Below are 16,749 nucleotides of genomic sequence, written 5' to 3'. Positions count from 1 at the left end.
GTAAATGTCATGTAAATAGTTATGCTATGGTTTTAGGGGAAAAACAAGTTTAGTACAAACACAAATTTTAAAACGCATATGTTTTTAAATTTGTGTTTGTATTGAACTTGTTGAAGGCATGGCTGTAGAACCCATGGATATAAAGAGCCAACTATACTAGGGGAAAACAGCAAAGCAATTTAAAGTGGCAGAAACTTCACTAACTGCATTTTATATTAATTCTACAATATCAACGATTCCTGGGATACCTGACTGGAAAAGGTATATATCCTTTACACAAGTTATTTTCTCCTTCCCTTGATGATCTAAGGCTACACAAAAATATTAACAGTTATAAATTTATTTATTTATTTATTAGTAGTTGGAATTGAACTCAGGGGTGCTTTACCACTAAGCTAAGTCCCAGTCCTTTTTCGGGGGTGAAGGCAGGGGAATCTATCTAAGTTGCTGAGGCTGGCCTCAAATTTGTGATACTCTTGCTTTAGCCTCCCGAGTCACTGGGATTGTAGGCATTTGTCATAGCACCAGGCAAAAGCTATGAATTTTAATTCCACTTACTTGTTGACAGATCAAAATCTAAGATCCCTCATTGGTATCTATGGTGTTTTCTTCTTTATGAAGTAAGTTTTCTTTTTTAAACTTTGCATTAAGATTTGTTTTTTTTCCTTTAAGAAAGCATTTTAGAAAAAAAAAATAAAGCTGCTATGTCCATTACATTGAAACACCTCAGTGGGATTTTACTCCTTGTTTTACCTCAGACGTACCCAATATAATTCACTACTGAGTTTCCAATTGATTCCCACTCGCATCCTGTATATATCATGATTCAACAAAGAAAACACTAAAGAGTGACCTTTGGGATAGAATGGAAATTTCATAAACTTCATTGCAGGAGACTCACATATTTTGAACTACCTTCTTGAGTTTAGACTATTGTGAGAGAAATCACACATTAGAAGCCGGGGAGATTGATTTCTAGTTTATACCCTGCTGTGCACTTGAGGCAAACCATTTAGTCTGTGATTCCGTTGCATCCACTATCAAGTGGCAGGCCCACTCTTTAATTTATCTGAAGGCAGGAAAGTGACCTTGAGGTCCCTCCACCAGTAAGATCAACAGACTTTCCCTTTTCCTTCTTCGAACATGCTCTACCTTAAGTTGTCTGTCAAAACTTCAAGGATGTGGAGTTAGAGCTTGAGTTCAAACATGTAAGTTTCCTTTGGTAGTTTCTCAGAATACTTAGACCACATTTAAGAAGCTAACAAGTGAAAAAGAAATCTTGTTGGGGGAAGAATTTGGGAAAAGAAATGGCAATTGAACTTAGGCCTGACTAAAACACCATAAATTTGTTAATTCATTGAACAGCTATTTTTATGTTATGGGATTATAAAAGTGAGCAAAAAAAAAAAAACAAAACTGGAATCTGCCCATGTGACATTGCACAGTAGTTAAAATAGAAAAGATGAAGCCATAATTAAAAAGCAATATTTGGCTAAAGATAAATTAGAACACTTACATACGTTTTCTAAGCTATTAATACTTCCCTGTTAGATTTGTTCAAATAGAATTAGATATTCATTAAATAATTTACTATGAATCTAACTCATACCCACATTTTTCCCCCCTCTGGAAAACAAGGATACTAGAGACCATTGTGGGCAGGAAGCTGGAAAGTGAACGGAAGATCAACAGAAAACACTGAAATTTATTAGGCCTCCCAGTATTTTCTTGTCAAAAGATTTATGACCAATGAACAGGAGTCATCACTTAGCATGAAGTTTGTGACAATCATAGGAAGTATGCTATGCGTACTGTAAACGTAGTTGGCATTGTTAGGTAAAGCTTGTAATGGAGTGGCATAGTTTGGCTGAGTGAATTTCCATTTTTGGCACATTGATTAATTTCTATAGCTGAACTTTCACACTAGTTCATTAACTGGAATTAGTTTTACCAAACAAACACTAAAATATTGTATGTTTAAAAATAGTGCATTTTTGTTCATCTCTCTGCCGCATTTCTCAAACCTTTTATGGTAACCCTTGACCACTACATGGAACGTACAGTCCAATCCACTTGAAGTATCAGTTTGGCAAACATATGTCAACAACTTATTTGGATTTCTTTTGTTAGTCTGTTGAGGATCTTTTCTAACATTAGTTGAGAACTTAGAAGATGTCAGTGGCCCAAAATCCAGTGTCTTGAAAATAAGTTGATTCAATTTTTTTTTTTTTTGGTATGTCATCACTAACTTGTGAAGGGATTTTTAGTAAAGAGAGGCAACTATTAGCAGTTTTTACAAGTGTTATTTTGAGTAACCCTCACAACAATTACCATGACATATTGTTAGCCATTTATTTTATACCTGAAGAAAATGGCTGAAAAGGGTTGAGGAACACATCAAAATGATATGACATGGGTAAAATGGTAGACCTAAAACCTACACCCAGATCTTCTGACCGAACACAGAGCCCTTTCTGTGACACTACTTTTCACTCAGTCTGTGAAAGAAAATGCATACAGGCTGTTTACATGAAGGAGATTTCTCTCTCTGCAGTAGAGATGGAACTATTACCTCATTGGACAAAAAGTGAGGTTGAGAGAAGGAATAAACAAACTGTGCTAATTGACAGAGTGGTTAATTGGGAAGAGCAATGAGCTTTTAAACTGTTTTTAAAGCAGAAGCTCAATATAATCATCATTTGTTCCTAAAAGGTTCATCTGGTTGCTAAATGTTAAAGTTCTAGTAGTAGTAGAAGTAGATAGATATGAACTCTATTCAAGGAGATAAAATCCATGGGAAAGGTTGATGGCAGATGGGGATGAAGAGGGATTCTAGATTTTTGGCTTCACCAACTGGATGGTGCCATTTTTCTGAAACAAAATATTACAGAATACACTATAAATAGCAGCACTTATTTAAGATATACAATATGTTTTAATAGCTAGGAAGAGTTTTGGAAATGATGTCTGCAGCCTAAGCCCCTTGGGTTATTAAAGCCAAACAAGAGAGGCCAAAGAGGTAAGTAACTTGGTTGATGTCACATTGCATCAGAGCCAAGAGTAGAAAAGAGTCTGTGGCCATTGTGTCGCACGTAAGGCCACACAGCAAATGGTTCCCAAAACAGACATTCCTGAGAAGTGTTCTGTGGGTTTTCTGGCAATCTGATTTTATGTTTGTTTAATTAATGAGTTTTTCAAAGAAAATTATCTGTTCATTGGCTAAGGATTTATTTCACAATCTCTTTATTTCCTTACTGCAAGAGTTGTCAAGCCTTAAAAAGTTCCAGTAACCTGTTGTCCTAATAACCTCAGATGACTCATGAAAGGGCACCATTTTTAAAAACAAGCCAATTGTTTTGCTCTCATCAAATACCATTATTAGTTTTCTCTTCTTACTATTCTTAGGAAAAAGGGAGCTTCAGATCTGGCTCCAAGTAGTTACATAAAGTATCATTATTTATGTCCATTATTAACAATAATCAATATAGTTTATATCAATATAGTTTTGTGTAGTATAGAGAGACATTCTCATTGTTCTCTTATTTAATTTTTTCAACACCTCTTTGAAATGAATAGAGTAACTTTTACCGTAATCATTTTATAGTTAAAGCTCTACAATATTATGTCATTTGTGTAGCATCAAAGACTAGTGGGAGGCAAAATACCCCCCTACAAGTCCTGGTAGGATGATATTTGTTTTGTTTTTCTATAAACTCTAAAACGTGGTCTTTCCTTCACTGCCACAATCCACATGTATTTCCACTGAAGTGTCTATTGTTAGTAGAATTTCTTTGGATTTGACTGTGAAGGCTTGAAGGTTAGGGAAACTCTTTGTTGTGGATGAGAGTCTTACTGGCTGACAGCTGAGTTGCCAAATTCTTAAGGACCTGTCCCATTTCAGTTCCCCTGGAGCTCATCATGGGGAGGAAGTGAGGAGGCAAGAGCACCCAGCACTGTTGGACCAGCTGCTCTCAGGAAGAAGTGTTCCGTGTGGAACTAGAACTTCCTAAGAGGTTGAGTGTCTATATAAGGGGAATTTTAAAAAATAAATTATATGGATGTCTCCCAATATCAGGATATTTGTTATTATAGACACAATCAAGTAGATGATTCTGGGGAATCAGTTTGAAGTAGATCCCTCCAAAACTTTATAATTTTACCATCTGAGCCCTAATTAACTTCAGGTTCAAATCTGAAAGCTGATAGGGTTAAGAAAGAGCAAGTTCCATGATTATATTCCCCATCCTCCCAAATATTATTTATGTATTCCTATCTAAAGAATTTTGTTCATAACACTTCACCTTTTTTCCCCTTTTCTTTTATATAAGTTCCTCTTTTCCCTTAAAGTCCCATAAACTATTCCTAACTGCTCTCTGTAGTTTTCACATAACCATTGGTAATTGCTCCTACTTAAAAAAACAAACAAACAAAAATCTGTTTTATTAAATTTCTTGTCTATATATTTATTGTCTTTGGAATTTCAAAAGATTATTTTACTAACTTCATTGTAGGCTTCTTGAGTGAGAAACAATGTTTTGTTTCTCAGTATAATCAGTCCCTAGAAGATTGCCTCCAGCAATCACTTATTTATGAAGATGGTGATGATATGATGCTGAGAGTGTGGTATTTATGTCACCTGCATCAAATTCAAGTGGAGTGCTCCTTATAAGTATAGCTAAGTCTGCCATCTCCATTCCCAAATCAACATTCTTGGAGTGGATCCTATGCGTGTGCATTTTGAATAAGCACTATAGGTCCTTCTTCCATGCAGTGAAGTTCTGTAGCTATAAGCACAGACCTTTGGTTCTATGCACTGTACTAGTAGCATTTCTATGTCATGTCTTTCAGTCTGTTTAAGTACATGTTTGTTTTCAGTAAGTTGCCAGAGTTCCTAAGACTTCTTACCCAGAATGTTGTGTGAGATCACCAGGGATTCCCATTACAGTTTATATCTGTGGTCCTTGGAAAGTAGCTTCTTTCTCAGACTGTGAGTTTCTGGCTCTCCAAGTTATCAAATCTCCTATTGTACAAAGAAACATCAGCACCTGCCCTCTTTCCAGTTTTCTTGCTGAGTGGTTTCTCAGACTTATTATTGGTAAATCTGCCAGCTACCTTGAATATGGATGGAGGTAACACAGGATGTAGTTAGTGTCTCTTGAGTAAAACGAAATTTCCTATACCTATTGATTTTGAATGCAAGTCTGTGAAGATGCTGGTGCTTTACAGCACCTGGATCCACTCATTAATCCTCTATATTACCTAGATGCTCCCATGTTCAAAAAGGGAAAGGCTTGCTTCAAAGAGGCTAAGCAACTTTTGTCTAAATAAATAATCAGATTGTGAACACCTTGAAACAAATCATTAGAGGTGTTCATCTTTGTAGGTTTACTAGCTGATGGTGTCTGGATGTTGAACAATTTAATTTTTTTTTAAACTAGTAGCTGGAAGAAGAGATAAACATTGGCAAGTTAGCTAGATAAATCTCAAAACTGGGATTCAAAACAGACTGTGCATGAGTCCAGAGCCAGTGCCTCACTACCCTGTCCCTGTGCTCCTTTGAGAAGTGGGCAGGGCTCATTTCTGAACGAGGTGGCAGTGCAGCAAGCTGTGCACATATCATAAAAATTCATCAGACCCACAAAGGTGCATGTGTATTTCTCTTCTGTTAGTAATTTTATGAGAAAAATTCACTATTTTCTCTACTCAGGACTTTAGATGCAGCACATAAAGCTGGATTTTTTAAAACGGTATACCAACTTTTTGTACATCTTCTTGTGCCTGTTAAAATACCACAAGGCTTCTCCTGCTGTTTGCTTATGCTAAGGCTCCAGCCATCAGATATGCTATGTGGCAGGAAGATCCAAGTTTATTCACAATAAAACAAAGCAGAGTTTGTTTTTTAGCACAAACTGAAGTTTGTTTCACTTAAGAATGTGAAGTTAGTAGTTATGGACTCACCCACGCAGATTCATTACCATTAAACTATCACATTTTCTGTTTGTGTTGATTTCTAATTATTTCTCCCCTTAAAAAAAAAAAAAAAAAAGGAATGGCTCTTTTAGCCAGACCAGAGCACATAATGATTCCCACTGTTGGATGAACACTGTTGGATCTGTCTCATGAAAAATGCTGTTATTACCACCCACTAACTCATCAACAGGTCCTGGCTCTCTGCAGAACTGGGTCTCCATTACCCCTCTCCACCCCCTCTTGTCCTCTATTCACCTCCACTTGGGAACATGGCCACTTGGAGAAGGGGAAGCTTTCCCTGCCTTAGCAACAGCTAGAGATGCTGATTCAGTACCTTACATTTTAACACGTAGCAGAGTGCATTAACTTTATGATAGAGTTTCTATTTGTGGTTTGCCGGGGGGACTTTATTTTTAATCCTGCAAAAGTTTTGTTACAGTCTTTGTAGCAGTATCAACTATAGTTGCCTGGTTGGTTACAGGAAAACTAATATGGGTTTTCACTACTTCTCAAGGGTCCATTTTGAAATTACTCTGTGGATTATTTAATGAATAAAAGAACATAATGTTGAAATTGTTTTTTAAAAGATTATATTAAAAGTGAAAGCCATAACATTATTGCTCTGTTACTGATATTTCATATGCATTGCTAATGGCAAGAGTTTAGAAAAATGCAAGAAAAGATGATGTGCAAGGTTGTAATTTTTAAACTTTTTATCCTTTCTTTGTTCTTATGACTACTTACACATTTCATAACTTTACCATTTCTCTTCCTCTACCCCACCCCCACATACCCTCCAATAAAAGAGCAGTGAAAATTTAAAACCCAAAGCAGACTAAAATTACTGCTGGTGGGAGATGGGGAGGGACAAAGGAGAAATGAACTGTTCTCAAGAACAAAGAGCATGTAGATGGATGCACAGTCTCTTCAAAGGTTGGGATCTGAATGTAAATTCTCATGTTTGTTACTAATTAGAACATTCTCCTCTAATATAAAAATTAATAATAGAGCATATTTTCATGGAATACAACATGCTGGTTCTGTTCCAAGACTCATGAAATTAACAAAAATTAAAGTGAATAACTGTATCAGGCCACATGGGTTCTTTTCCTTCCTTTTGAGATTTACTTAGAAATGCAGAGTGTAAATAGACTGAGACTATTCTCTTCCCTCTGGAAGGGCCTTTAGGATCAGGCTCTGCCCTTCTCTAACTTTATGTCACATCACTCACATCTCTACAGCCTCATGATTTCCTCATGATAGTAGTGATCCTCAGGCCTGGTTCTTTCCCACAGTCTTAAAAATCATTGCACTTGTTGGTTCTGCATCCATCTCCATCTTTTGTTTCTAGTCTTGATCCTACAGCATGTGATGAGGCAAAATAAAGCCCTTGCCCACCACGTTTACATCTAGCTACCAAGTATTCATCATATCTTAGATTTCAGGAATTCTACAGCTAACATCATTTACTGGGCATTTTTGCAATATTTTGAGCTGACTTGATTCAAGTAAAAAGAAAAGATAGTTGCTATTTAATGTTAGGTTTGTCTTATTGCTGTGGTTTTATCTTAAAGTATTTATAGAATACAAATATTAGACTCCTTTAGGAAATTATTATTTAGTAAGTGAAAAGGAAGGATTTACCAAGTTCTCAAAGAAATCACTTCCATTATAAATAATGTGTTTCCCCACATAATAATGGTGGAGCACCAACTGGACTGTATTCAGCAGCTGTTGAGTATGTTCCTCTCTAAGACTTAGGAATTCTAAGTTTCACTGGTGTAAAAACAAAATTTCAGATTAGAGATTGATTCAGTGGGACTAAAACATACAGCACAAACTATTATCCTGTTATAGGTCAATTAAAGTCTATACTATTGACTTTGATAATAGGCCAAATAATATGCATAGCTGTATGTGCGCATGAGTGTGCATGTGCATGTCTGTTATGTATATGCTTCCATATCACATATATACAATCACATATGCATATATATATATATATATATGTCATGTAAATAATAGGTGAATTTTAATTCATTTAAAGATTAAGACATTGGTTTATTAAACCATTAAACCATCAAGCAATAAACAGTATTTCAAAAATAGCAAGATGTATATATGTTTAGATGCATAAACATATATCTCTTTCAAAAATTATTAATAGATAATAACTATGGAGGACTATGACTAAACCTCGATTCATGCAGTTTCATAGCTTGGGAATGCCAAAAGAGGGTTGAATCCCAAAAAGTAATTATATTTATTCAGAAAACTTTTGTACATATCTTGCTTTCTATACCTAACTTCTCCTAATTGTTTAAATGGCTCTGGAGACCTGTTCATTGTCAGTTCTACTTTGAAACCTTTTTAACTTATAAATAAATTTTTAAAAATTGACTTTCAATATTTTCTTATTTGACACAACAGAATCTGAAGGGGACTGCCAAGTAATTCAAATTTTTAACATAAGATTTTTTAAAAGTAGATGTTGCCAAGCATTCCATAAGGACCATGAAACATCTCAACTGTAGCATTACACTAAACTTAAATATGGTTCAGTAACAATCAAGTTCTCAGATATGGTAGAAATGTGTTGTTCTAACTTGGGCAAGAAAAAAATTCCCACATTTCCTCTAGGTCAATGTATTATTCAACTAAATGACCTTTAGAAATTTTTCATAATTTCATATTGAATGATTTATTTCATAACTAAACATCTTCAAATTGTATGTGACTTGGAACTTGATTCTTTTACCAGAAGTTTATAGGCACAGCACATAAAATAAGTTATTATAGATACTTTCTCTTAAGTATTTATTGACTTAACATCTTTATTATTTTTAAAAAGCACAGATACCATATTTTACCACGTAATCATTACAGATTTTATATCAAATATTTTTTGCAAAAAAGTGGACTGCAACCATTATAGTAAACTTTTAAAATTTTGCTAGTATTGCTAAAATCATTTATTACTAAACTCTCTTTGGTACAGATTAAGGTGCACAGAATACTTGTGAATATATATCAAAACCAAATAGCCCAAATCATTTCTTCATGACAGTTTACTGAACATTTTTCTGCTCTGGGCGGGGGGCGGGGGGAGCTAATACATTAGTTGTCATTGATTTGTGCATTATAATCAAAATAGTACACTTAAGAAAATTCACTTCTGTGCTGCAAAGTATGGACTTAGAAAATTTAACCTTTTGTATTAGAAGACTCTATACAGCTATTGCTATTATTGGTTTCCTTATCTGACAAACTAGCTGTGTCAGCTTTCAGAAATATACTGACAATGCATGAGTGCTGAGAGTTCTAGGCTTAAGCCTCCAAGAAAGCAAAGCACATCCATAGGCCACTGGTGAATTCATTGCTGCTATCTTTGCCTTTTAAGCCATGTGTTGAACAGAAATGTGCCATGGGACAATGCCGTGATTCAAAGTTAAAGACCAATTTTTGGACTGATATGACAACTCTGGTGAAATACAGTAGCTTATTTTTTTTCTAATTTTTAATTTTTTTTGTTGTTGTTGTAGATGGACACGATACCTTTATTTTATTCAAACCCAGTGTCTCACACTTGAGAGGCAAGCACTCTACCACCGACTTAACACCCCAGCCCTATTTTTTTCTATTTATTGCCTTCATTCATTAAAGATAGAGTGCCTCTGGTTTCAATCTCCAGTAAAATAATAATAATAATAATAATAATAATAATAATAATAATAATAATAATATTTATCAAGAACCTATTCAATAAATAGCCACTCTGTGTAGAAATCATCAAGAAACTTAACAGGAAATTATCAAAGCAATCATACCCCTGCCCTCAAGAAACTTATGTTCAATGTGAAGATTCTTGTAAAAGGAGAAGGCCTGGAGAAAAGGACAAATGTAAAAAATAACTGGAATTCCATTGCTCTCTTTTCCCTACCCTGACTCATAAGGCTCCTGCACACAGGAAAGAAATTAGTAAATGTGAAGACAAGAATTATTTCAGAAGACTTTGTATAAGTTTTATGCTGTTTTTAGTTTAAAATAATTTTTATCACATTTGTTATTATAAATTTTTAATTATATAAATTGTGAAATCAATAAACCACTTCTTTATTTAGAACTTCCTTTGAATTCAATCAAACCTGTCTTATAAGCCTAAATTTTATCAAATTTGGTATTTTAAAAATTCTTTAGCCACAAATAAAGTACCATCAGAGGTAACTAGCAGCATAAAACAATGGATTATTCCACATAGAAATATACAATAGATAGTGGTACATTTTCAGTTGAGCTTTAGAAAGGCATTAGAGTAAGGCAAATCTTAGGAGCTTGCACTTAAATTATTAAAGAAGGAGAACTTAGTTTTCAATATTGTAATTGGTTTGATATATCATAAACACTGAAAATTAGTAACATGATATATTTACCAAATGCCCTGGTACCCTCTAAAATTCTATGTTCTGGGGCTGGGGGTGTAGCTCAATGGTGGAATGCTTGCCTAACATGCATGAGGCTCTAGGTTCAATTCTCAGCATCAAACAACAAAACTGAAAACACTTGATGCTCTGAATATCACAGTTGAATTAACTCTCACGCCAATAGTAAGTTCCTTAGGAACTGTTTCATCAGTTATTTATCACAAGTTGAAGGTTATCAAGGAGATAGTAGGAAGGCTTGTTTAAAAGCTAGAGAAACTGAAGTCATTTAACTCAGAGGTGTTTACAATTCAGACACTGCAAATAGTTTTTAAATTATGCATTAATATATACCCTTTTCATACACTTAACCCTCATAAATAGGCTGAGAAAAGATATTTACCTCTTTCTTAATTTTAAGAAAGGCATACTAATTTTACTGTGTAAAATCTTAAGATCCCAATTTAAATTTCCTGTGAATTTGTCCATTTCCCACTCATATCTATTCTTGTTGCACATCTGAAGTTTATTTGTATTTAGAGAAATAAGTACCAGATATCAAAGATATGTGTTTTATCCCTTGATCTAAACTCAATATTAATTCAGTGATTTGTAGTATTTCTTTGAGTCCTAGTTTAGGGTTTAAAAATAAGTAATTATGATAGCTCCCACTTATATACATCATAGGACAGTTGCCACAGTTAACTTAGTTTTTTAATGAGATGCTTTTTTTGAAATTGGTATAGAAATGTAAAGTATTATTAAAGTCTGTTTATTACACATCTTTTCTCTTACCAAATGTTGTTTATTTGGAATTGTCTTTTTTTTCCTACCATTTATCAATGTTCTCCACTTTCAGAACATCTTTAATTAAACAGCCAACACCAGACACTCCCATGTATGTCTCCAGTAACCACCCCAAAGTAAGCTTCATTCCTGAAAATTAGTGACTTTAAATGATATTTATATTTTCTGACCTCTTTATTCTACACACTGTGTCCTAATCCTCCCCATGCAGGCTTTATTCACCTGGTAGCTCCTCCCCTCTCTATTCACTGGTGAGAACTAGAAGCTTCCCAAATCCCCTTTCTTGTTCAGGCCACATTTATTTGGTTGCCATATTTGATTGATTCTATCTCCTAAATATCCTTAGAACATGCATCCCTTTCTCACCATATTATACTGTTTCAGCCATATAAGCTACTGTCTGTCTTTTACCCTGAACACTACATTATTCATCTCCCAGTTTCCAGACTCCCATGCTACTAGGAGAATTCCTTTTGAACAGAAAACTGATGTATCATTCATTGGATTTAAACCCCTATGTCTACAGGATAATTTCTTTGGCACCCGCCAACAAAGCATTCCATAATTTAGATCTACTCTCTACCAAGCTTTCTGATAGTCCTCATTTTTCCATAACCCACTACTTATGCACCACTTGGATTGAACTCATGCCAGTCTCCTCGGTTTGGGTGATTGTGGTGTTTCCTCCCCTGGCCCCACAGGACCATTTATGTACTGGTAAACTCCAACTCACTTTCTAAAATTGAGTTCAAGCATTAGATATTCCATGAAATCTCCCCTTGCTTTCCACCACCAAGATATACACTGCTTATATAAAATACAGTAGAAAAATATTGCTTGGGAAAAGAAATTTACAAATAAAAATGAAGTTATTATTAGAATAGGAATTATGAAGAGGCACAACAAAAGTAAAATTCTATTTTCCATTTTAGGATCACAAGATTTTATGGCTGAAAAAGCTGTTACAGTCAATCCAAACCAAAGTTTTCTGTGGTTTCCATATAAAAAGTAAAAGCTCTTGACTTAAGATGAAGTTTGGGAAATTTGTATCTAGTTGTGTAATACAGACTGCATAATTTGAGTGATCCTTATACGGCATTCAAGAAAGCAGTCACTACAGAATTCAACCATAAAAAAAAATAGGTTCATAGAATCTAGACTTCATAATCTCAATTTCTCTTATGTCCACAGCCAGCATTGAAGCTTTTTTGAAGAAATAAAGTTTGCCTTCATTTCATATTCAAAGTTCACTGCCCCCATTGAAAGTTCACTGACAAGAAATAAACAAATTTTCCTGGCAAGTTGGGACAACTGGGTCTTCCTTGATTTTTCAAAAGTATTTTTTCAAAAACTTTTGTCTTCATAGGCAAAATATTAAAAAGACAGGTGAAAAGATTTATTGTAGCACAGTGTCAACTGTGGTACATTTCATCAGTAAAAGGCTCAGTAAAAAAAGAGAATTGAGTGAGGTATTTTCAACATACCTCATAATTTCAATGGATACTGGTTTCAATCATGAGACCCATACAGAGCTCCTCCTAAGAACTTTCCAAATACCCCAAACCCAATTATTTTTTTAAACTGAAATTTATCTTAAAGAATCCCAGTATTTGAGGTTTTGATATGTAAACCATGCTGATACTGACAACTGATCTATTTAAATTTATACTATAATTGACAAACGTTTCAAGATATATAAATTTGCCAATGTGTTTTCTTTTAAGCAGCTGCATTTCAGAAATAAGGACATGCTGGCATGGACCAACCTGATCCATCTTCCCTGAACCCAGAGCCACTTAGTGGCCTGGGAACTTGAGGCAATTCTATTTCAAGTGAGGTTCACTTTTCCATAGGCAATTCTTTTCGAAGAAGGGTTGCAGGTTTTTACTGACACCTCTCATTTCTCGAAATGAATTCTGATATATTCTGAACATAGAGCTCTCTTGACCCTTTCCTTTCTTAGGGTGTTTCCCTGCTTAAAATATGTACACATTTTCTGTAAGTCTCCAATGCTGAGTTACTGGCATGAAAAATGACCCTGTTACTTGGAAAGCAGTTTTCACTTACAAGTCCCCGGGGCCCTATAATGTCTAAACCTCCTGTGCCACTTTATATGATTGCCCCACCCTGCAGAAGAGCATAGACAGGAAAAGCAGACTTCCCTTCCCCCCCCCACATTTCCTCAGTTTATTTACAAAACGTCTTGGAATGAGAATGAGCTGTTTGTGGTTCCTGTGGCTGATTCCAGGATGGCTTCTTACAGGCAGAGGATGCTGGTCAACCAAATGACCTCTGTGTAGCTCACCCATGCACCCCTGTGTAAGGCTCTTTGATCTTATGGGTACCCCTACTAGGTAAGTCTGAAGCTCTTTGTTTTATAAGAAAGAATTTAGTAACCAAATATTACTGAATACAGACTAATAACAGCATGGCCTATCAGAGCTATTACCTTCCTTTTCCAACAAAGGAAGTCAGAAATATGTGGAGATACCTTCAATTCCTGTTCATCAACCTTTGTTTCTCAAAGGAACATTTTTTTCCCTTCTAGCATTCTGAAATGACAAAAAAATGCTATTCATCTTATATTTGAATAGAGAATATTTTAGCAGGGGAAATCATCCCAAACCCTGGTCACAAGGAAGACACCCCTTAGGCAGCAGTTTCTACCACATCACACACAGTTAATAGTCATACAAAGGTTAAAGTGGGGATGACCTGAGGTAAACATCAATCTCCCCAGATGTGTATTCATATTTTCTCTAAATTGATAATGGACACTCTTACATGAGTGATTCTTTGAAACCTGGGAATACGTGTAGCCATATTCTGAGGACAGACTCGTCTATCCTCGGCATATAAGATTTTTACTTCAGTAAGCAGAAAACGAGGGCACAGAAATTGTAAGACTGTCCCAAATATACAATACTGAGAATAAATTACCATAAGCACTTACAAATGGCCCTCATGGAAATACTAGTAATATTAAATTTACAGCATTGTATCAATTTGTGTTGGCAATTATTAAACCCACTTGAGAAGAAATATTTCAAGAAAGCATTGGAGGGTGGTGAGTAGCTAACATAGTTTCAGAATCAATTTGCACTGAATCAAAGAGTAAAATTGTGTTCTCTAATATACCATAGTTGAAAATAAATATCTTAGAACTTAGTATCCTTTCTCAAACCCTAGAGTGTATAATTATATTACTGAAGAAATTAAAGACATGTGTTTATCACCTACCACATAAATGAAAAACTAAAGTCATGTGTATTAATTTCAATTCACATGTGAGCATAAAATTGCCAGTCCCTAATTTCCAGAGAAGCTAATTCAGTAAGGATATTTTACATATAGTCCCTAATTTCCCAAGGAACTAATTAGTAAGGGTATTTTGCATAGGTATTCTACAGATTGTTCAAGCCAAATGCATTGCTATTTTTCAAATGCACAAATTTTATGAACTTTGAAATTAAAGGCAACATATGTGTTAAAAGGAAATATCATATCACACTGAAAAAAAAAAAAAAAGGTCGGAAAAAATTCTGCCTCATTCAACCATTACCACCAAATTGAAAGCTAGTGAAAGAAATGTAAACACTACCAGAAAATGTCATGCAACTTCTATGTTTATAAGTTAACCTTTGTTTTTGTCTTTCTTCATTTGTCTCCCCAGTGCATCCTAATGTCAGTCAAGGCTGCCAAGGAGGCTGTGCAACGTGTTCAGATTACAATGGATGTTTGTCATGTAAGCCCAGACTATTTTTTGTTCTGGAAAGAATTGGCATGAAGCAGATAGGAGTGTGTCTCTCTTCATGTCCAAGTGGATATTATGGAACTCGATATCCAGATATAAATAAATGTACAAGTAAGTGCCTACACAACATTATATTTTTATCTCATCCTTGGGGACTTTTTCAGATTGAAATCGCTTCTAATATATCTGTGATAGTGTTAGCCTGATGATTAGGCTAAACCATACTTAAATTTAGCAAGATAAAACAAAAATCATGTGATTTTCTTTTAATTGAAAAGCTAAGACTGAGAACAGGTTTATTACTTATTGAACCTATGGAAAAGTACTGTAAGCATCAGTACTATCTTAGTTCCCATGACCATCAAAAACTCCAAGTATTTAATTACTTGAATCATTGTAGCTTTTTAGGCTACCAAAGGATTTGAGTGTAGCAACTCAAACATTTATTTCATCCATTGGATACATTCTCTTCTGGACCCAGGGAGTCTGCACTACACACTGAACCCAAGTGAACTTTCAAAACTGTAAATTAGGAAATACCATATAGCTCTCTATCTGTCCCTTCACGATCATCTACTAGGACTCCCTCTCTACCATGTTGCACCAGCCTCAACTGGTCTCCTAACAAGGCCTTCCCACCTCCAGCCTTTGTAATTACTGTTGTATGCTGGCTCTTCTGGAAATTTGGAAAGATCTTGGCCTGCCTTTGCATGGCTAGCTCTCCCATTTCATCTGGGATTCTTTTCACATGTCAGAGCAGTGTTCCATGACCATCTTCCCAGAGAGGTACTCCATGACCATCTTATTCAAAATAATCAGCCTTTCCCTTTGTCAGTTATTTCCCAGTTCTTTTTCTTCCCTTTTCTTTTGTGGTTGTTTTGTTGTTTTTTCAGAGTGCTTTTCACTGAAAAGTGAAATCAAACTGCCTGATTTAGAAAAGCAATTCACCTCTCTGGTTCTCAGCTAATTACATAATCTTTTGAGCTTCAAGCACCTTATCTGTAAAATGGGAATCATCATAGGGACTTCCTTGTTGGGTTGTCTTAAAGTTTAACTAAATATTATAAAATTCTTGTAATAATCCTGGCTTATAGGATTACTACAAGAAGGGTCAATTTGTTGTTTGTATTATATTTCCTCCTAGAATGCAAGCTTTGTGCAGTCTGAATCTTAACCAATATCTAGAATAATCCCTGGCATATACTGCAAATCAAATATTTGTTGAGTGAATAAGAACAGTACAAGAAAGTATCTCAGTATAGTTTATAAAAGTTCTAATGAGACATCTTCACTATGGTTTAATACAAATAGATACTTGTCCTGTAACCAGTTTTGGCAATATATATGTACAAGTTGAGTATCCCTTATCTGAGTTGCCTGGAACCAGAAGTGTTTCAGAATTTGAAGTTTTTTACATTTTAGAATATTTATGTAGTTTTTACTGGTTGAGCATCCCAAATTCAGACATTTGAAATCAGAAACATTTTGAGTGTCACATTGGTGTGGTGCTAAAAAAAAAAAAAAAAAGTGTCCTATTTCAGAGCATTTGGGGTTTTAGAAATTAGGAAAGGGAATACTCATCCTATATAATCAAAACATTTTATTAGGTAATTAGTACATGGTATTAAATCAACAACTGATATACGTCAACTAAATGACTATAGAGGAATCTTTAACTCATTTTAGCAAAATAAATTTGAACCCCAAGTGTGTGTTTGATACAAAATTGCCTGTGTATGGAAAAATGGTCCAACAATAGTTATGAAAAGATCATGAAAGCATATTTCTCTTTTTTTTTCT

The 16,749-nt window shown here is 34.9% G+C and overlaps 1 protein-coding gene across 1 annotated transcript in view; it reads left to right on the top strand.

Annotated features, from left to right (window-relative positions):
* Positions 1 to 16,749, top strand: part of Rspo3 (R-spondin 3) — a 76,460-nt gene that overhangs the window by 14,613 nt on the left and 45,098 nt on the right. The window contains exon 2 of the mRNA XM_076859756.2: positions 14,869 to 15,060. Within this exon, the coding sequence (XP_076715871.2) occupies positions 14,869 to 15,060 (192 nt within the window). The remainder of the gene's footprint in view (positions 1 to 14,868; positions 15,061 to 16,749) is intronic.

This window comes from Callospermophilus lateralis, chromosome 6 (genome assembly GCF_048772815.1).
Source record: "Callospermophilus lateralis isolate mCalLat2 chromosome 6, mCalLat2.hap1, whole genome shotgun sequence".
Classification (NCBI taxonomy): domain Eukaryota; kingdom Metazoa; phylum Chordata; class Mammalia; order Rodentia; family Sciuridae; genus Callospermophilus; species Callospermophilus lateralis.
Note: the sequence above shows the minus strand (reverse complement) of the source record. Positions and strands in the feature narration are given on the sequence as shown.